We start from the raw sequence: 23,852 nt of genomic DNA, 5'->3' as shown, positions 1-23,852 counted from the left end.
TTACTTGGAGTCATTCATGACATATTTCAAAAGACGTTGCATTCGAGTCGTTGAGTTCAACAAGATTATATTAAAGTAAATGACAGATTAAGTCATTTATAATCTGATTATATTGTGAAATGGTATGCATATTTGTCAACTATCATTGTAATGAAAGTTGTCTTTTAAAAACGAATGCATTGTTTATAAAACGTATCATATAGAGGTCAAAACCTCGCAATGGGACCAAATGTTATTGTATTCGTCCATATGGATTTGGACGGGCCATTACAGATACAAGCCCAACAATCTAGTTGGACCATCTCGGCCTAATAGAAACACGAAATAGGTTTGTATGTAATAGGATTCTGGTCGTCTAAAATAATAATAAATTGCAAGTTGCAAAAGTGGTGTAAACAAATTAGAATTTGTCGGCCACCATAATAAAGAAAAATTAACACGCGATATCCACTTTGCACCATAACCCTTTTTCTTTTTAATACTGACAACAACAATTATAAAAGGAAAATTTGATGGTGGTGAGTTTATGGTTGTGTTTACAGCAAAAAGAAACAGAAAAATAATTGGAGTTGTAACCGAAATTTTAAGGTGTTTGGTTGTTCATAGTGGTAACCAGTGGTGGAGGATCACGATCATAAATAGAAACGAACCAGTGGTGGTGGTGATTGTTCTTGATGAGGGTGGTTCTTCATGGTGGTCATGAGTAGTAGTCGGGAGTGGTGGTGATTGGTGGTGTATGATCACGAAAAGAAGTAACACAGTAGTAGTTAAACAGTAATGGGTAGCAGTAGCTCAAGATGATTTGATGATGGTTTCTCATTATGGCTCATTTGGTGATGGTTCTCGTACAGTAACAAGGTGATAGCAACAGCCAAAATCGATGATGGGTTGTGGTTGTTATGTTGTTCTTGAATCGAAATAGAAACAAAAATTTCGAAGGTGGGTTTGATCACATAGTAAAGAAAACATGTCAGGTTTGTAGGTTTCATGTAGATATAGTGGGTTGAGGGTAGAAGGTGACGGTTGCTTGAAGATTTCAAGGTTTTTTAGTGATGGTTCACGAATGGTTGAGGTCGTGATTGATGGTGGTTCTTGGTAACAGAAACATGGAGTAGCAATTATCGAATGTGATGATAGTTTATGATGGTTAAATTAGTTCACTAGATTAGCACTAACAGGATTTATGATCGTGTAATATGTAGCTCGAACAGTAGGCACAAGTGACACCCATAATGGAGGAAAAATTATAGAGATATGAGTGTGTTTAAGTTCTGCATATGTATATGTATATACTTATAATATAGATAGATGAAGTTAGATAGAGATAGATAGGAATAGATAACAGAAAGTTAAAGTAGAAAGGGAAATGTGTGTCGACAGAATTTACAGGAAATCAGAGAAAAATATAAAGTGGAAAATTGACTAGCAACTGAATTTGTTTGATAATGAAAAAAGAATTGACAAGTTTGATCATGCAGATAAAAATTTTAAAATTTGATGTGGATATGAAACTGCATTCGTACCTTTTCTTGACTTATAATTTTTATAATTATTATTAATAAATAAATAAATATACTAGAAATTTTATTACAAATTAATAATTAAATTAAGAATACTAAGTAATAATACTAGAAATTCTAATAATAATAATAATAGAAATACCAATATTAATAATGATAATAATATCAACATTAATAACAATAATTATATAAATAATAATAATACTAACACTAATGATAAATACTAAAATTATAATAATTATTATAACAATGATGATAATTATATTATTAATGATATTAATAATGATTTTTACTGTTCAAGGTAATAATAATATCTAATAATAATACAAGCAATATAAAAGGTATAACAAGTTATATTTATTCAATTTCATATATATATACATATATATATATATATATATATATATATATATATATATATATATATATATATATATATATATATATATATATATATATATATATATATATTATTTTAGGAATATTAATATTAGTAATACAAATGTCAATATTAACATTAATAATAATAATAATGAAAGTAATGATATTAATATTAATATAACAGTTATATTCAATTTGTAATTAAGTTTAATATATTACCATTTATTATATCGTACTTACCAATTATAGAATTTATTGAATTTATAATATTTATTAATTAAAATATATATAATATTACTTATGTATAGAATATATATATATATATATACATTTTTATTTACACACAAATGTTCGTGAATCGTCGGAAATAGTCAAAGGTCAAATGATTTTATGAAATAGTTCAAAAATTTCGAGACTCAATATTTCAGACTTTGCCTATCGTGTCGAAAATATAATATCGTATCGAGAGTTTGGTTTAAAAAAATAGTCGAAATTTTTCGGGTCGTCACAGTACCTACCCGTTAAAGAAATTCCGTCCCGAAATTTTATCGAGGTCGTCATGGCTAACAATAAAAATGTTTTCATGACGAATATGAGTTGATAAATAGAGTTTTATCATTATTGATTAATATAGATAAAACGATTCGGTTACTTGAAGCGTATGAGTGGAGCTATCACAAAAGATTGAGATAGAGATTTAACTTTTGGCGTAGTCCCGGTGGATTTCCGGAATTCAAGGAATTTAGAGAATATCTTTGAAATCTAAATAAGATCTGATTCTTCAGGATTTAAGGAAATTAGGATCTCTTTAATTAAATGCGATGATCTGTCATGATTGCTACGTCTGATATTTCCATTATAAATTAAACCCTTCCGTTCCATTATTCTCACCATTCCCATACTTTCTTCCTAAGTTCATACATCCAAAAGATTGTGAAAATGCTTAATCCAGTTCTAATCCTTGATATTTTCCTAACTATCGTATCTGTCATTCTTTTATTTCAACTATCACCCGAGGAATCTGTTTACTTCTACTATGCTCTTGGGTTTATAGTGTTTATCATACTCCCGTGTCTTTATATTGCTATTCGTATTAATGTACACGGTTTGTGATTTCCGTGTTGTTATTGGGCTTTATATTTTCCCTTATATTTCGGAGCTCTTTGCCTTAATATTCTCTTCTCGACCTTAAGTAAAGCGAGTAATGGTCCAGAATTTGTAGGTACAAAGTTTCGAATGATCCTAACGTTCTAAGCAGATAGGAATGTAATAGCACGATTTGATTTGTTATATTACCAGAATCACTGAGGACGGAACTATCAAGAATATTTTTTTTTTATATGTTCAGAGGTTAAGCAGAATGAAAGAGTTATGTAACATGGCACATGATGACGGTATAGTCTATGAATCATTATGTTCCATTAGAAATTTAGCAAGACTTACTGTAATATAATCACGTTGGCTAGGCGCCATTATATTATACTAACTCATGCTTCAATTCCCAACACTTCTCCAGAAATCATTCATAATTTAAACTTGAATTTTTACAGAATAAAGAAACTAAAACAGTTTCCTTTATGATGTAATGCAGATAGTACGAAGAGATAGATAATTTCGGACGAGAATATTTATGAAAATATCTTCAGAAATATCGAAGATATTTATGATGATATTTTCAGAATTTCTAAGATCGAAGGTTGATGAAGAAAGATTTTTCGCAAGATTTAACATGAGTACGGAGCAAGATATTCTCTAAAGATTTCATTGGATACAGAATTATCTGGATTCCTTGAAAATAGGGTTTGGTCCTTGTATTTGTCCTTGGTCTCCTTCATGGTTTGCTCAATCCATTTTTCAGTACCAAATTTTCTATCGAGCGTTCCCAACACTCCATTCTTTATCATCAAACTTTTGGCCATTAAGACTATCTACAATGTTGCTATTTCCTCTGCATTTAATGTTACCGTATCTGAATCAGTGGTTATTAATTCTAGGTGTTTCGAGAAGATTTTGTTTTTAGACGATTGAATGCTGATTTTAATTTTCAAGATTCATATGATGTTTACGATGAAGTCAAGTGGCAAACTCGGAGAAATGTTTAGTTTCATATGTTATAATCAATATTTTAATACCTTTTAATTGTCCAATGTTAGTAGTCCACAGTTAGTAGTCCAAATATAGTCCAATAGTCCATATATAATCTTCGAATTAATTAAGACGTATTGTATATGTAATATCTACGACCCATTGTACAACTATTGTCTTTGAAGTAATCTCGACGTATTGTGTACATGTGTCTTAAGATTTATTCGACGTATTGTATATGTAATATCTACGACCCATTGTACAACTATTGTCTTTGAAGTAATCTCGACGTATTGTGTACATGTGTCTTAAGATTTATTCGACATTTTGTATATGTAATATCTACGACCCATTGTACAACTATTGTCTTTGAAGTAATCTCGAGGTATTGTGTACATGTGTCTTAAGATTTATTCGACGTATTTAATTTGAAGATTATATTACGTTGTCCCGGGATTAACCAAGACTAGTAAATTACAAGGAATAGTCATAAAGGATATAGGAATAGTTAGCTAGGATATTGTTAGCGTGGATTCTTAACAAAATTCTCATACAGTATTAGTTTGTTTTCTAACAAATTTTATTGTGTCCATTATTCCTTCATTATGCCACTTGTTAATTCTTGACTTGGATTCTAATCGGTCAAAATCCGAATATGTAATAGAAATGGAATGAAAGTGGTTATGCTTTGAATGAACGGATACATATATCTGTGGTTGTAACGAGTATAGCTAATGACGGTTGAATCAGAATTGAGGAATGTACAGTGTAGCATATTAATGTGAAATTTAAATATTTCTCGGGTATTACCTACCCGTTAAAATATTTCCACAATTAACTGTTTGTACGAATGAAATTTTAATTACAACTTTATGAAAATACATACATATATATATATATATATATATATATATATATATATATATATATATATTTTCTTCAGATGTAATCATGGATTTAATGAGTTAATATAATACTAACTCATCTGATTTACGATTAGAATAAGAATACATAATCTCTAAAACATTAAAGATTACATAATCGTCATTTAGAACGAAGATAAACGATGTAGAATAATATGTAGAACGAAGATAATCGATATAGAAAGATACATAGAACGAAGATAAATGATATAGAACGATAGGTAGAACGGTAGATAGAACGAAGATCATACTTGAGGTATGGTTTGTGATGTTGAGGCGTGTAATGCGGATGTTGTCGTTGGTGGTACAGGAGTTGATGCTGGTGGTACAGTTGGTGCCGGTGATGTTGCTGGTGCTTGTAAGTTTTGTACCATATTCTCCAAAGCTACAACTCGAGCGCGAAGTTCGTTGACTTCTTCAATTATTCCGGAATGATTTGCGGTTGGAACGAGTGGATGAATATAGTCTAGAATAGTAGATATTATGTAATCGTTGCGAGCTGTTCTGGCAATAAGGGTGAAAATGGTGTTTCGGACTGATTCGCCGGTAAGTGCTTCAGGTTCTTCACCGAGAGGTGAATTCGGTTGATGAAAAGGATCACCCTCTTCTTGTCTCCATTGATTAAGTCATCTACGAACCCATCCCCAATTCATCCAGAACTGATGATGGCTGATTGGTTGATTCATTCCGGTTACGTTACTTTCAGAGCTCGTGCGGAAATCCATATCGGAATAGCTGTCGGAATCCGAGGAACTTGAACTGATTGCAGAATTCATCTTACACGGTTAGATAAAGGATTTTCGATATGTATTGATTTTCGAATATCAGATGATATTCTAATTACATAGAATATCTTTATGTAGTACAGAAGATCTCGTAGATTATGGCAGAATTTTCGGAAGCTTTCAGGCAAAGTTAAAATAACAGATACACTAAGATATGAATTTTGTCTATACACTATCTATACAGTAAATGCAGTAAGACATGTCTAGACTGAGAATGATAAGCAGGTAATTTTTGACATGAAATGATAAGCAACATTTTTGACATGCAGACACGGTCGAAGTCCAGTCTCACTAATGCATCATAACAACTATCAGTTAGACACACTAATTCAAGACCTGGTTCGCTAAGGCCAACGCTCTGATACCAACTATAACGGCCCGACAGAAATAACTTAGTTCAATAGTATGTTGATGTTTGGTTAAATTAAAAAAAAAAACTGCGGCAGCTAGGATCGAACTTGGGACCTTTTGTTTAGCAAAACCCTACCAAACCACTGGAGCACTTGTCAAATTCTTGTATTAATTCGTATATTTAATTTATCTAACCTGTAAATACCCATCATCTTCTTCATAACACAAGAACCCAATTAATAACTCACTTATCAAACCCAATTATCAAATTGCATAGATGATTTCTTAAATCTGTGTAGTAGCGAACCATACTAACATCATCATTCTTTCAAATCATCATAAAATCATCACATAAAATCATACTCATAAACTCCTAATCATAAAGTCATAACTATTTATCATCATCGAATACGTTTTATCCTTCGTTCATTATAAATCTTATATCATTACGATCACTACTATGTTATCTTCACAGCTCTTTATTTTATTTCATCGTATCAATAACAGATAGGCCGATTGAATAGCGTACAGGATCTCGGTTGTAACTAGGAAATAATAAACCAAATCCAAAAGCCCCATTTAGAAAAACCAAGATACAAGCCCAACAATCTAGTTGGACCATCTCGGCCTAATAGAAACGCGAAATAGGTTTGTATGTAATAGGATTCTGGTCATCTAAAATAATAATAAATTGCAAGTTGCAAAAGTGGTGTAAACAAATTAGAATTTGTCGGCCACCATAATAAAGAAAAATTAACACGCGATATCCACTTTGCACCATAACCCTTTTTCTTTTTAATACCGACAACAACAATTATAAAAGGAAAATTTGATGGTGGTGAGTTTATGGTTGTGTTTACACCAAAAAGAAACAGAAAAATAATTGGAGTTGTAACTGAAATTTTAAGGTGTTTGGTTACTCATAGTGGTAACCGGTGGTGGAGGATCACGATCATAAACAGAAACGAACCAGTGGTGGTGGTGATTGTTCTTGATGAGGGTGGTTCTTCATGGTGGTCATGAGTAGTAGTCGGGAGTGGTGGTGATTGGTGGTGTATGATCACGAAAAGAAGTAACACAGTAGAAGTTAAACAGTAACGGGTAGCAGCAGCTCAAGATGATTTGATGATGGTTTCTCATTATGGCTCGTTTGGTGATGGTTCTCGTACAGTAACAAGGTGATAGCAACAGACAAAATCGATGATGGGTTGTGGTTGTTATGTTGTTCTTGAATCGAAATAGAAACAGAAATTTCGAAGGTGGGTTTGATCACATAGTAAAGAAAACATGTCAGGTTTGTGGGTTTCATGTAGATATAGTGGGTTGAGGGTAGAAGGTGACGGTTGCTTGAAGATTTCAAGGTTTTTTAGTGATGGCTTACGAATGGTTGAGGTCGTGATTGATGGTGGTTCTTGGTAACAGAAACATTGAGTAGCAATTATCAAATGTGATGATAGTTTATGATGGTTAAATTAGTTCACTAGATTAGCACTAACAGGATTTATGATCATGTAATATGTAGCTCGAACAGTAGGCACAGGTAATACCCATAATGGAGGAAAAATTATAGAGATATGAGTGTGTTTAAGTTCTGCATATGTATATGTATATACTTATAATATAGATAGATGAAGTTAGATAGAGATAGATAGGAATAGATAACAGAAAGTTAAAGTAGAAAGGGAAATGTGTGTCGACAGAATTTACAGGAAATCAGAGAAAAATATAAAGTGAAAAATTGACTAGCAACTGAATTTGTTTGATAATGAAAAAGGAATTGACAAGTTTGATCATGCAGACAAAAATTTTGAAATTTGATGTGGATATGAAACTGCATTCGTACCTTTTCTTGACTTATAATTTTTATAATTATTATTAATAAATAAATAAATATACTAGAAATTTTATTACAAATTAATAATTAAATTAAGAATACTAAGTAATAATACTAGAAATTCTAATAATAATAATAATAATAATAGAAATACCAATATTAACAATGATAATAATATCAACATTAATAACAATAATTATATAAATAATAATAATACTAACATTAATGATAAATACTAAAATTATAATAATTATTATAACAATGATGATAATTATATTATTAATGATAATAATAATGATTTTTACTGTTCAAGGTAATAATAATATCTAATAATAATACAAGTAATATAAAAGGTATAACAAGTTATATTTATTCAATTTCATATATATATATATATATATATATATATATATATATATATATATATATATATATATTAGGAATATTAATATTAGTAATACAAATGTCAATATTAACATTAATAATAATAATAATAATAATAAAGAAAGTAATGATATTAATATTAATATAACAGTTATATTCAACTTGTAATTAAGTTTAATATATTACCATTTATTATATCATACTTACCAATTATATAATTTATTGAATTTATAATATTTATTAATTACAATATATATAATATTACTTATGTATAGAATATATATATATTTACATTTTTATTTACACACAAATGTTCGTGAATCGTCGGGAATAGTCAAAGGTCAAATAATTTTTTGAAATAGTTCAAAAATTTTGAGACTCAATATTTCAGACTTTGCCTATCGTGTCGAAAATATAATATCGTATCGAGAGTTTGGTTTAATAAAAATAGTCGAAATTTTTCGGGTCGTCACACGAGATATGTGTACTGTATTTAAAAATCGCAAGGTAACTTACAGGTGGGTATAGGGTACGGACCTATTTGTGCCATGCATTTAAACCTTGTGGTCTATCAAAATTACTGAATTTTATTGTTTATGATAAACTTATGAACTCACCAACCTTTTGGTTGACACTTTTAAACATGTTTATTCTCAGGTATTAAAGAATTCTTCCGCTGTGCATTTGCTCATTTTAAAGATGTTACTTGGAGTCGTTCATGCATATTTCAAAAGACATTGCATTCAAGTCGTTTGAGTTAAAAAAGACTGTTATGACAAATTAGTCATTCATATTATGAGAATCATATATCATTTGTATCGAAAAATTATATTTTGAAATGAGTTTGTTTTTTTAAAAGAATGTAATGTTTGTAAAACGTATCATATAGAGGTCTGTACCTCGCAATGAGACCAAATGTTGATGTGCTCGTCCAGGTGGATTAGGACGGGCCACTACAGCCCAAACATCATGTGCAGTCTCCGGACTGAGAATAACAGCAATAGATTCTTCAGACAGTGATGTGTGGATAATGAGGAGGGATTTCTGATTATTATCACACCATTGAGTGCATTCTGGATTTGGTGTTACTGTGTCGTTAGAAGTGAAGGTGGGAGTCGGAGGTTGAATACTCCCATCAACATAGCCTAAGAGCTTCTGATATGACACAGGCGACAATTGTAGCGACCCGACAAAATTGCCATTGACGGCGCCGTTAACTTAGGTCCCGTTACGTGGTCATAGTCCCTAAATGAGACACGTTTGACCAAAATTATGTCGCATTCATTTAAAACGTGCAAGACTTACAAAGTTTTAAATTACCAAACGGTTCGACAATGAGTTTAAGTTTACAAAAGTTATAAAGTATAAATGAAATAACTTGCGACATAATAAGTTGAAAATCACGGTTGCTATAAATAGCGTAAGTATGTATGTATGCTTGACTCCAAGCAAGTAATCAGAGTGTATGCATGCATGCTTAACCCCAAGCAAGTATGAGTGTACGCGGAAGCATGTATCAAATAGCCATTCATGAACCTGAGAAACATATAAAAAACTGTCAACGAAAAACGTTGGTGAAATCATAGGTGTTTGTAAACATTGTTTTTGAACCACAAGATTTTGTATAATTGATTATCCAAATCGTTTGCATTCCAAAAGTATGTTTGCGAGCACCCAATTATCAAGACTTAACTGTTTTGCACCCTGTTGCGTAGTGTTAGAACATACACTAAACCCGAAAATATATTTCATCCGCTAACGGTAGCGAACCGTCCGAATGAGGCTCGTCAAGCCCATGTGATCACATAATATAAGTTCTCGCTTACACCCTGCAAGTGTAACTAATGATAATTGAATTGAGGCTTTTTGTTCTAACTTACCGTGGAATGTTTGTTTCTGTACTTGTATTCAAAGTATAAAGTATGTAGTATAAAACCGTATATGTTTCTCATCCCATGATTTAAAAGTATTAAAGTTGTTGAAAGATGGGACTATGATCTCACCTCGGGTGCACGAGTATAAATGTACTTCACAAAGTAAACGTATGCATGAAAGTTGCTTAGCCTTGACCTAAACAAGTAAGTTATATCAATTAACCGGTTACGACACACGGTCGGGCAAAATGTGTTCAGTTAGTCCTATGACTCGTTACGACTCGATTATAAAGCATGTGAATCACGTTGTCAAGTTTCATGCAAGATATAAGTGTAAACGAAAGGTTATAACGATTAAACAAAGTATTGGTTATGTTTGAATAAAAGTCAACTTTTGGTCCAAGTCAAAGTCAACGAAAAAGTCAACACGTTCGGGTCGGGTCTCGGACAATTTTTTCGAGTTTTATAATCATATATGAGCATGTTAGAACAAGTTACATGTTAATCGGAGGTGTGTAGCATAGTTGGAATTAAACGAAAAATGGTCAAGTTGGACAGACCCTGACAGTTCATTTGGACGGCGTCCAGATTGGCTGGATGGTGTCCAACTGTGAAGGGCTGGACGGCGTCCAAGGGTTTGGACGGCGTCCAGATTAGTGTACAGACCCTGTTTGCTGAAACACACAAGTGCACGAACCAAAACTCAAACAAACACAATTTGTGAACCGAAAATACTTAGAATATGTATCTTACACCGTTAGAAAGGTATTTTGACAAGGAAAATGACTAAGCACATTTCATCTATCAAGTTAATCATTTACAACAACAAAAACATCGTCGAATTATCGTTAAAAGTTCATCATTCAAGTCTCAAGTTCGTAAAACGCATTTCATGATTCGGGAACTCAATTCACACATACAATATGCCGTTTCATAGGTAATTAAACATACATTGCAACTAAACACTTACTAACAACATGTCATAGCATTCAATGCATCAAAAATCCATTTTAAAGTTCATCAAACCCTAATCAAAATCATGAATTCAACCATTTTGTAAATGAAGCTTTTCTAAATCAACCAACACATCAAATTGAAGATAATGATGCTAGTAACACATTTAATACATAAACTTTAACATTTAAACAACATTTAATCACTCAAAACTCAAGATTAAACACACCCATTTTTCATATTCAAACTAGTTACTCAAAACAACAAATCGAGCAAACCCAACACATATTCATGTTAGACTTGAGCCATAGACACTAATTAATACCATTTGAAGTCAAAAACACTAAGAACATGAAATCTAGAGTTTTAGAAATGTTACCCAAACGAAATGAAATTGGTACCAAAATGTAGAGGATGAAGAGAGGATCACGAATATGTAATCGGATTTGTTGTGAGCTTCCTAGATCCGAATTTAGATGATGATTTAGTGAATTTGGAAGTTGAGAGCAAAAATGGAAGAAAAAGGAAGAGAGAAGGAGAAGGAGAAGAGTGAATGAATGAGTGGTGGTGGTGGGATTGACTAGTTGACCTAGTCAACTAGTTTGGTCCCTTGGCGATTTTAGTCCCTCGAGTTTAAAAGCGGGTGCGGGAATTAACCAAACAAAATATTTAAAAACGCTAGAATAAACGGGAGATGTTATAATCGAATAACGGAAATATCACGAATGTTAGTTAACGAAGGACACGAATTTAGGTAACGAAAGATATTATTCTAAAAAAAACGGGCGTTAAAAATAAATTTAACAGAAAAACGCGGGATGTTACATTACCTACACCTTAAAAGAAATTTCGTCCCGAAATTTAGTTGGAAGTAGTAGTCGTTGTTTCTTCCTCAAGATCTTGCGTTGCCAATTCTACGAATAAGTGAGGGTACTTTCTTGGGCATTCCAATGAACTTTGACAGTCGGGATTTCACGTCGTCTCAGAGTTTGGTTTCAAGATTCATAATTTCAACCGGTTCTCCTAGGAAGTGAAGTTTATCATCGATAGTAAGCTTATCGGAAGGAATAACAAGTTCTTGTTTGGCAAGACACTTCTTTAAGTTTAATACATGGAATGTGGGATGAACGGAATTCGATTGAGTCGGGAGTTCGAAACGGTAAGCAACGGGTCCAATACGCCCCAAGATTTCAAAAGGATCAAAATATCGCGGATTAAGTTTCTGTGTTTCCCGAAACGGATTACACCTTCCCAAGGTGCGACTTTTAACGTTACGCGGTTACCCACTTGGAATTTGAGAGGTTTGTGTCTAACATCGGCGTAGCTCTTTTGGCGACTACGGGCCGTCTTGAGTCTTTCTTGAATTTGAATAATTTTTTGGTTGTTTCATGAATGAGTTCAGGTCCGGTGGTTTGCTTGTCACCTACTTCGGTTTAACAATTAAGAAAACGACAATTGCGGCTATATGAGTTTTCGAAAGGTGTGGCGTTAATACTCGAATGAAGATTATTGTAGCAAGAGAATTCGGCTAAAGGCAAATACTTTACTCAAGTAAATTTGAAGTTGATGACGCAAACTCGTATTATGGTTTCCAAGGTTTGAATCGTATGTTTGTTTGGTCCTTCGGTTTGTGGTTGATACGCGGTACTTATGTTTTAACGTGGTCCCGAGGCTTTTTGTAAGGCACCCCGAAATTTAGAAGTGAAACGAGCATCGCGATCCGAAACGAAGTACATTTCTGTAGGGTATATTCGAACAAGTTTTTGTTTCTCAAGAAATTCGCGCTGTGGAAGATTTATCGGTTTCCGAAAACGTTTGTTAGAGCAAGTTTCTTATCAGTTTCTGAAATCGTTCATTAGGACTATTCACCCTCGTGGTGAATACTAGTATAATGTGAAGAGTCTCTCCTTCCATTGAGAATTTAGAATAAAGATTTTCTTATACGAAAGTACGAGTGTAATGCGAGAGAAGTTTCCGCCTCGATGTGAGCATAACAAGCATATTGTAGTTCGTCGATAAAACTGTGCGAAAACGAGATAGTATACACGTGTAACATATGTTTGAAGTTGAAAGAATTTGTCATTCATTCGGGAGCATAAATATGGTTCGACAATAATCGAAGATGTGTCCTTGGTATGGTTGTTATCAATATTCTCGGAGTTTTCAGATATCCAACAAGAAAAATGAAGTCATATACATGGCACATGGTGGTGATTAGGTTGATCGAGTCCAATCACCATCACGAGTCATTAGAACTTTGGTATGAATTACCATAATATAACCACGTTGATCGAGTGTTGTTATATTATGATAACTCATACCTCCATTCCCACATTACTCCATAGAATCAAGTTTGTGTAATCGTGAAGATTTAAAATGAACCAAGTGTAACGACGTCTCTAACGTGACCCGTATTGAATCGAAAGAATTAGTGCAACCCTGAAGAAGTTTTTCCCAAGGGAAGTGTATAAATGATTGTTCACGTCAATGCAGTTCAAGTCAAATAATAACGTCTTTAGGTACGAAAAGAGTAACGAATTTTGATAACGAATAGTACGCAACCGTAGTGATAAGTAGTGATGACGATACCCATCTAAAGTAGTGGTGGAAACTTTACAACACTTGTGGATAGTAAGCCGGGACGGTGACGAATAACAACCGAGGGGCCAGATCCCCAAACTAGCATGACTAATGAAGTCGTCGTCATCCTTACGCGTATGAATCTTGAGTTTACGTGTGTTACCAAAAAGTGGTAGAGTACGAGTTCGTATGATGAAAGTTTGGTACCAATAAGGAGTTCACCTAAGAAACATTCAAGTATATATGCACAAGTAGTCAAGTAAGTGCTATCTATAGCAAATGCAAGTCAGAATGCAATGATTAACTATCCGGTTGTAGTCTAGGTTCACTAATGCGTCCTAACGACTCTGTCAGACACACTAATGCATATCCAAGTTCCCTACAACCAACGCTCTGATACCATCTGTAGCGACCCGCCAAAATTGCCATTGACGGCGCCGTTAACTTAGGTCCCGTTACGTGGTCATAGTCCCTAAATGAGACACGTTTGACCAAATTTATGTCGCATTCATTTGAAACGTGCAAGACTTACAAAGTTTTAAATTACCAAACAGTTCGACAACGAGTTTAAGTTTACAAAAGTTATAAAGTATAAATGAAATAACTTGCGACGTAATAAGTTGAAAATCACGGTTGCTATAAATAGCGTAAGTATGTATGTATGCTTGACTCCAAGCAAGTAATCAGAGTGTATGCATGTATGCTTGACCCCAAGCAAGTATGAGTGTACGCGGAAGCATGTATCAAATAGCCATTCATGAACCTGAGAAACATATAGAAAACTGTCAACGAAAAACGTTGGTAAAATCATAGGTGTTTGTAAACGTTGTTTTTGAACCACAAGATTTTGTATAGTTGATTATCTAAATAGTTTGCATTCCAAAAGTATGTTTGCGAGCACCCAATTATCAAGACTTAACTGTTTTGCACCCTGTTGCGTAGTGTTAGAATATACACTAAACCCGAAAATATATTTCATCCGCTAACGGTAGCGAACCGTCCGAATGAGGCTCGTTAAGCCCATGTGATCACATAATATAAGTTCTCGCTTACACCCTGCAAGTGTAACTAATGATAATCGAATTGAGGCTTTTTGTTCTAACTCACTGTGGAATGTTTGTTTCTGTACTTGTGTTCAAAGTATAAAGTATGTAGTATAAAACCGTATATGTTTCTCATCCCATGATTTAAAAGTATAAAAGTTGTTGAAAGATGGGACTATGATCTCACCTCGGGTGCACGAGTATAAATGTACTTCACAAAGTAAACGTGTGCATGAAAGTTGCTTAGCCTTGACCTAAACAAGTAAGTTATATCAATTAACCGGTTACGACACACGGTCGGGCGAAATGTGTTCAATTAGTCCTATGGCTCGTTACGACGCGATTATAAAGCATGTGAATCACGTTGTCAAGTTTCATGCAAGATATAAGTGTAAACGAAAGGTTATAACGATTAAACAAAGTATTGGTTATGTTTGAATAAAAGTCAACTTTTGGTCCAAGTCAAAGTCAACGAAAAAGTCAACACGTTCGGGTCGGGTCTCGGACAATTTTTCTGAGTTTTATAATCATATATGAGCATGTTAGAACAAGTTACATGTTAATCGGAGGTGCGTAGCATAGTTGGAATTAAACGAAAAATGGTCAAGTTGGACAGACCCTGACAGTTCATTTGGACGGCGTCCAGATTAGTGTACAGACCCTGTTTGCTGAAACACACAAGTGCACGAACCAAAACTCAAACAAACACAATTTGTGAACCGAAAACACTTAGAATATGTATCTTACACCGTTGGAAAGGTATTTTGATGGGGAAAACGACTAAGCACATTTCATCTATTAAGTTAATCATTTACAACAACAAAAACCTCGTCGAATGATCGTTAAAAGTTCATCATTCAAGTTTCAAGTTCGTAAAACGCATTTCATGATTCGGGAACTCAATTCACACATACAATATGCCGTTTCGTAGGTAATTAAACATACATTGCAACTAAACACTTACTAACAACATGTCATAGCATTCAATGCATCAAAAATTCATTTTAAAGTTCATCAAACCCTAACCAAAATCATGAATTCAACCATTTTGTAAATGAAGCTTTTCTAAATCAACCAACACATCAAATTGAAGCTAATGATGCTAGTAACACATTTAATACATGAACTTTAACATTTAAACAACATTTAATCACTCAAAACTCAAGATTAAACACACCCATTTTTCATATTCAAACTAGTTACTCAAAACAACAAATCGAGCAAACCCAACACATATTCATGTTAGACTTGAGCCATAGACACTAATTAACACCATTTCAAGTCAAAAACTCTAAGAACATGAAATCTAGAGTTTTAGAAATGTTACCCAAACGAGATGAAATTGGTACCAAAATGTAGAGGATGAAGAGAGGATCACGAATATGTAATCGAATTTGTTGTGAGCTTCCTAGATCTGAATTTAGATGATGATTTAGTGAATTTGAAAGTTGAGAGCAAAAATGGAAGAAAAAGGAAGAGAGAAGGAGAAGAGTGAATGAATGAGTGGTGGTGGTGGGATTGACTAGTTGACCTAGTCAACTAGTTTGGTCCCTTAGCGATTTTAGTCCCTCGAGTTTAAAAGCGGGTGCGGGAATTAACCAAACAAAATATTTAAAAATGCCAGAATAAACGGGAGATGTTATAATCGAATAACGGAAATATCACGAATGTTAGTTAACGAAGGACACGAATTTAGATAACGAAAGATATTATTCTAAAAAAAAAACGGGCGTTAAAAATAAATTTAACGGAAAAACGCGGGATGTTACAACAATAACTAATGACACCACAACTAGTATAATTTGACTTTTCTAGTATGTTTTATTCTCATGTGATGATTGATTATATGCTTCCGCTGGTGTTTGGAGAATTTGCATGGTTTAGCAGATTTTATTAAAAAATTATTTTGCATTCAGTTTTTATACAATATACAATATCGTGAGTTTTAATTGACATTTGAGTCAACGTACATTTATGTTTGTTTTATCTTTAAAACTTACAACTTATCCAGATTTTCATCTTTGGTAGTCTTTCTTAAATAAAATGAATGCAAATGTTTATTTTAAATGATCATATAGAGGTAATAATCAATGTTGTGGGACTTAGTAAACGTTGGTTGTCAAGAGGTATTTGACAGGACGTTTCACTACACAATGCGTTTTTTCAATAGACTATGACTATCCGGTCTTCTAAACGGCGGTTTGCTAGCGGTTTGGAAAAGTGACCTAACCGGCGTCTGAAACACCAGTTTCTTTGTGACATGGCTTATGTGTTCAATTATTTGCAGACTTATACCATAAATATGTCAAACCAGCATTTCTAACACCGGTTTACCTTGCCATCTGTTACACCGGCCATTTGAAGGCCGATTATACGTGTTATATAAAACCATGCATGCAACATACTTTGTCTGTAAACCAACCATATAATACTACTATTCAATCAAAAAAAGCTCAACATCTACTTTGTTACTTTCTCACAGGCCCCCAATTTAAAAACCGTCATCAATTATTTAGTTACAAATATCTCGGATGGTCAGCACCTTCAATTTGTCTACGGTGAAGATGCAATCAGTAGATGGGGAAGCTTTTTGGGTGAAAAGAAATCTGATTTACTTTACTGTTAGTACTCTGTTAGTACTGGATGACGTATGATCGGATGTTTTTTTCGAAAAATTCAATTTCAAGTTACGTGGATACAAGATTTTGGTTACATCCAGAACCGCCTTTAAAGCATTCGATGATATATATCAACTTGAACTTTTGAACCCTGAATATGCCATCAAATTGTTTTGGTACTTGTTTTCGTCAGAACCTGAAAATACTGAAGTACCAAATGATCATATTGAAAAGGTAATATAATTCATTTTATATGCATCTTTTTTTGCATACTTGGTTATACATATCAAACATGCATCCCAACATAATTTAGGATTAAACCTCATTAACAAAATATCTAGAGGTTGAGATCAGTTGAGGAACTTGAACCCGACTAAAGAGAGTTGAAAATGGAGAGCTAAGTAAACACTAAAAAAAAGTCTTATTTTTTAGTATAATTTTTTTTATTGTAATTTTTTTCAAAGCCAAATTGGACAAGTACGGGGGCTAATATTGCAAAAGAACAGATTATCAATTAAGGCCCACTCATACGTTACCCCCTTTACGTTTCGCAATTTTTTTTCGTCCAAAACCCTAATCTCGTTTTACGGTTCTGTCACTTTTTCTCACGTCAATCAAAACTCTTCTCGGTTGCTAATTTTCGTCTACGATTTCAGGTATTGCTAATTGCTTTCCCTGTATAGTTTTCGCTGTTAATTATTTCTTAATTTCACTTTTACGTGTTTAATTTATTGATCTGTTCATCTTTCGTTCAACCGATTAGCAATTTAACTGTCCTACATGTAGCGATCGACGGTTGATTTTTCCCTACATCTATATGTTGCGTTGCTGATTAACTGGTATTGTGTCTGAATTTTATGTGTCTGGCATTTATTTGCTCAATATCATTATATATAGGTGAAATTTATGTGTATATCTGAATTTAAGGTGTTTCTTTTTTAAATACTCAAATGTTTATTAATGGAAATCTATTTTCACTGTAACAGAAAATATAGACTATAGTTTCTTAAATTGCTATTCTTAAATTTCATGATATGGTGTGTATTTATTTAGCTAAGCATTAGAATCTTATCAAAAGTAAATCGTTTACCAAGTTTGATTATTGTGAATGTTTCTGATATTATTATCAAAAATAAATAGTTTGACAATTCATGTTACTTTTTGGATAATTGGCCACTGTTCTGTATTTTTGTTTGAAAATATACCCTCTATTTTATCTCTTACTGTCACAGTTCATATTGCTCGTATCCTATTAATAAGTCTGGGGCGGACCTACATATGTAGCAACGGGCTACCAGTGAAATACACAATCTAGTGGATTTTTTTTTTTTTTTGAGCTTTTAACTAGTGACAACACTAGATAGTGTAAATTATTTTGAGTGACACAATTGGATAGTGTAATTTTTTTTTGAGCTTTCAACTAGATACCCGTGACTACGATTCCTAGATCCGTCACCGTATGGAGAAAAACATGATATCAAAGACTTGTTTATTCGAATCAGAATTTTACCTTTTCTTGTAAATGTATCTAATCAAAAGACGTTATGGTGTAGTTAGTTCTAGGTGTTTGCTAAAATTACATAAATAAAAAATAATTTGTTTCTTGTAGTGACGATGAAAAAATATGACAAATATAAGCAGATTGGTCGAGGTTCATTCAGCAAGGTTTACCGTGCTCGTCACATAGCTACCAATGAATTTGTGGCTGTCAAGGAGATTCTCTTTGATCGACTGGAAGTAGGAAAGGGAGTACCTCCTCGGGTGTTAAGAGAAGTCGCTGCCTTAAATTTAATGGAGCATGAAAACATAATAAGGTAATCTTAGGGTCTGTTTACCATTTTTTAGTATTAAGTACTTGCATACAATGTCTTTTTGGATAACACTAGTTAATTGACATGTGAAAACACGGGTTTCTTAAAAATATTTATATGTATGTATATTACAGTTATATGTACAAAGATGATCTTTTAAACCATTAATACGTATCATTGAATCAAGAGTCTTCTTAACATCATAACACCAATTTTCAAAAAAAAAAAAAAAATGACAAAAAATTTACTGATATATATGCATGAACCTTTGAATTGGATCAAATACTGGCATAAATTAGTCAAATTGAATCAATTTAGCCATATAGCCTTTGAACTTTTGCTAGCTCTTTCTAAAATATATGCATGAACCTTTGTATATCAATCTCATTATACACCGTCTTCTACTTCAATATGTTTTTACCTACCTTCTTTGAATAAGTGGCCAGCACAGTTTGTTCATATCAGATCTGCAACATGCTGTAATACTCAAATTCAAACAACACAACACAACATCGATAGCTTTATACTAAAATGCACAAACTTCAAATTCTCTAACTCATTGACACCGTGAAAACTCTCAACCTCAATTTTGCACATTATTTGCAATTTTGACTATTAAAATGAAACAAACTTTACACATATTCAATAAAGATGCTAAAAAACACTAAAACCAATAAAATAACATTAAAGAAATAGATGTGACCGCTTTCATATTGACTAACACATCTTTCAGTAAGTTGCATTAAACCATACCGAGACTCGATATTATAGTGTTTCAATATGCCTGAGTCAAAAGATTGAAATTTATCCTCAAGTTGAGACAAGGACATGACCAGCACAGATTTCACCCACAATAACCTTTAACCCATTCTATACCAATTTCTACCTGCTTATACATTAACCCACTAAAGTATCCACACTGAACCTTCGGTCACCCATTCTGAACATCCATTGACCCGTTTGTTAAACCCTAACTCCACGGTACCCAACTGTATCATTCAACCATTTATTTCAGTCAAAACCCTATTTTTGTTTCTATTTTAATCTTCATAAAGGTCCTTATTTACACCAGATGGACAATAGAATAGACGTTCATATACGTTTATGTGTTTTCAAATGAGTTAACAAATCACCACTTACCAGCATTGCTTTTTTTTTTTTTGCTTCTCTTTTTTAAATTATTAGTTCTTTACCACATTAAATTGAACATATAAATTTAACAAATTACCACTTACCATGATGTAACTTCTTCTAGAGCAAATAATACACTGCCAACTGGAGCTCTAAAAGCAGCAGTCTCACCAGCTGCACATCCACATGTTACCTTTCGAACACATTAAACTTATAGCATTAAAAAAATACGGTTATATAAACCATCTATTATATTAGGTACATCGTTTTTCTAAGTCAATGCAATAAAGCACATGGAGGATAAACTAGAAGATCTCTATTTAGTATGTGTATATATATATACATATATATATATATACATATATATATATACATATATATATATATATATATATATATATATATATATATATATACATACATATATATATTATATGTATATCTACATACGTATATGTACGTATATGTATCATACATACTGATATAACATATATCGAGATTGATATCAATATCACTCACAATATCACGTCTATTACGATCACTCTTAAAGATCTGTAGCCACTTGCTACTCGGATGATATTTTGTGGATCCACCCAGAATTTTACATTGTTTATCAAGATGTTAGCAGATAAACAGCAAAAGAACGATGGTTACTTTAAATCATATAAGAATAAGAATATGAAGAACGAGAAGTTATTCAGTATAAACTTAGGCAGGCATGAAAATACAGAAAGTTTACTACTCAAATTCAACAAACACAAAATCATTAATAAACAACACTTTTTCAATTAAGAGTCTTTTCCAAAAAGTTCAATGAGTGAAAAGTAAACAACCCCTTAATCTTTACGACTCGAGGGGAGTATACGATAATATATCATCATTATTGTGGAATATAGTTGTTTGTTGACAGGATACGTGAGGTTATGTTTCATGATGGAATCGTGTCCATAGTTATGGATTACTTTAAGATGGACCTACGAAAGTACATCAATTGTACTCCAAACTTCTCAAAGACCCCACCTCTTGTAAAGGTTTGTAATTGTGGGATTCAACATAATTGAGCTTAGGTTGGATATCAAGTAATTACAACATTTACTAATCCGCTTTAACTTTCAGGTCTTCTTATATCAAATACTGCGAGGAGTTTCTCATTTGCATAACCATCGCCTGTTGCATAGAGATCTAAAACCCGAGAACTTGATGATTGATCGGGAAAATAACCTTGTCAAGATTGCCGATTTTGGATTATCCCGGCAATTCTATATTCCCAATAGGCATAATTCGACAAATGTAAGTTAATAGTTAATATAAGGATTAACCACTATGAGCAAGCATTTGAAAATAAAATTAATCCCAAATTAACATTATGTCCATTTAAATTGTTGTTTCTGTTGTAGACTAAATGTAGATTAGTGTTACTGTTGCAACCCGAAACCATCCAAATTTAGGTTAACTCTTTTTATCATGAGTTAACTCTTCTATCATGAGTTATTGCCATCTCTCAGGCTTGATTACTATACTCCAAGATTCTTAATGTTATTTTTCGTGTATATTCTATTAGGCATTATCAATGCAACACTCAGTCTTTTGTCCTATGTTAGTTGTTTTACAAGTTTAAGTAGGCACATGTCGGTATGCTCGAGTTTACGTAGGTTATGCGTTCTTGTTAATGACACTTAAATAGTTGATATAACATTCCAGGTCGGGACACTGTTGTACAGTGCACCAGAAGTTCTATTTGGATCAAACTTGTACTCAACTCCTGCGGATATATGGTCAGTTGGTTGCGTCTTTGCTGAGATGGTGAGACGGACACCTCTTTTTTGTGGTAAAACTGAAAATAAGCTGGTGCGTTGTATTTTTAGGTAATATAAATATATAATGATTTTACATATTTCTTGTTGTGTGACTTTATTTTTCCTAATTTTTATATATTTGTATCTTTTTTACTTTACAGGTATTTGGGAACTCCAGCGGAATATACGTGGCCTGATGTGGATTCTTATTATGACTTATCAGACTTCCCAAAAGGGGAAGGAAAGGTGATGAATATTAATTGCGTTGTTTATAATCTCGCGCAAATTCTTATTTTGACATATCAGATTAAATCCTCTACTCTACTTTCCAATTTTAGGACCTTGCAACTTTAGTTCCAAATCTTGATAAACGTGGACTTGATCTCTTAGGTGTAAGTTTGTTGATTACTACTGATTCTATAATTAATTAATTCTTATATATGCTGAATTTGTATTATGTAAATGTTTCAATTGTATTGGTCATTAGGTAGTATAAGTCTTGTATATGCTGAATTTGTATGGGCATTTTGTTTCAGGAAATGCTCCAAGTGTACCCAAGCAGAAGAATCACAGCGAAGGCTGCCCTGCAGCATGTGTACTTCAAGGATATTGCCGCGTGCATGGCGATTAGCAACTGTAGTTACGACTCCTGAAAAACCATCTAAAGGACCGATGTGGTTAGGTTTGTCCTTTCGCATGTTATTACATTTGCTCAGGGCCCCAATATTTTTGGGGGCCCAAAAAAATCTTATACCTGAAATTTGCTAAGCCCAAAACCCAATTGTTGTTGACTCTTTTTATCCGCAATCGTTTAAGAGACTAAGAGAGGATTAAAGAGAATAGAGAGATTTCAGGCCCAAGCAATTTTATCATTACCAAAGGATTTGAGTTTTATAGAGAATCTTTCCTCCAAAGGTTATCAATGTGGGACAAAGAAAAACATATTATTACAAGTCTTATGACTCACCATGAGAGTACTTTTATCTACTAATCTAAAACGGAGTACTTGACAAGTTGACATTTTAGATTTGATTTATTTCATTTAAGAACATTAATAGTATCCAGGTACTACACATATAAATATATAAATAAATAAATAAATATTTGTATTAAATTAATAAGATATATTTCACTTAATTATAAAATTAACAATTCTGATTTTTATAGAAGAAAACTAGCTAACGTTCTTCGCTTTAATTAGGCTAATGTTTCTTATGAATTTTGATGCATATTGAGAATTTTAGTATCATATTATGATATTATGATTGTCAATAATTTTCTCAAATCTTAGCTTTTGGATTTTTTTATTTTCCATCAAAATTTTTTTGATAGTAGAGGTCGTAGTACGTCAGTAGTTGTTTCTTTCCAATTGCTATAAATATGTAATCCTATGTCCACTAGTGTTATGAATGAAAAAGTTTGTCTAAAAAGTCTATTTTAACCTATTGTTCTTGAGAGTTTCGAATCGACCTACCAAAGGTCTTTTTTTTCCGACTCGCTTGGGGCACTAAAAATGTCAGGATCCGCCCTGATAATATCTTCTTCACTCTTGATCTTCTAAGATGGCTTATTGCTATGGCTAACATGTTTGTCATCGTTATGACATTTTAGTTTTTTAATTTGTATCACATTACATATTCCTTCCGAGAATGTCACTACCAAAAAAAAAACAAAAAAAAAACACCCAGGGAATGTATGTTTGTAGTTATCCAACAGATTTTTAAACTCACCACCATTAATGAAATAATGAATAAATCGTTCTTAAACATGACGATGGCTAAA

The 23,852-nt window shown here is 32.9% G+C and overlaps 1 protein-coding gene across 1 annotated transcript; it reads left to right on the top strand.

Moving 5' to 3' along the window:
* The first annotated feature begins 17,876 nt into the window (after positions 1 to 17,876).
* On the top strand, positions 17,877 to 23,083 carry LOC139898015 (cell division control protein 2 homolog A-like). Its single transcript, XM_071880722.1, has 8 exons — positions 17,877 to 17,988; positions 18,974 to 19,146; positions 21,185 to 21,305; positions 21,391 to 21,564; positions 21,976 to 22,139; positions 22,232 to 22,316; positions 22,409 to 22,462; positions 22,607 to 23,083. Exons 2-8 carry the CDS (start codon positions 19,124 to 19,126, stop codon positions 22,721 to 22,723), a joined length of 738 nt encoding a protein of 245 aa, XP_071736823.1. The 5' UTR covers positions 17,877 to 17,988; positions 18,974 to 19,123; the 3' UTR covers positions 22,724 to 23,083.
* Positions 23,084 to 23,852: the final 769 nt, after the last annotated feature.

The sequence above is a fragment of the Rutidosis leptorrhynchoides genome, chromosome 3 (genome assembly GCF_046630445.1).
Source record: "Rutidosis leptorrhynchoides isolate AG116_Rl617_1_P2 chromosome 3, CSIRO_AGI_Rlap_v1, whole genome shotgun sequence".
In the NCBI taxonomy this organism is placed as follows: Eukaryota; Viridiplantae; Streptophyta; class Magnoliopsida; order Asterales; family Asteraceae; genus Rutidosis; species Rutidosis leptorrhynchoides.
This window is presented reverse-complemented; position numbering and strand designations above follow the sequence as displayed.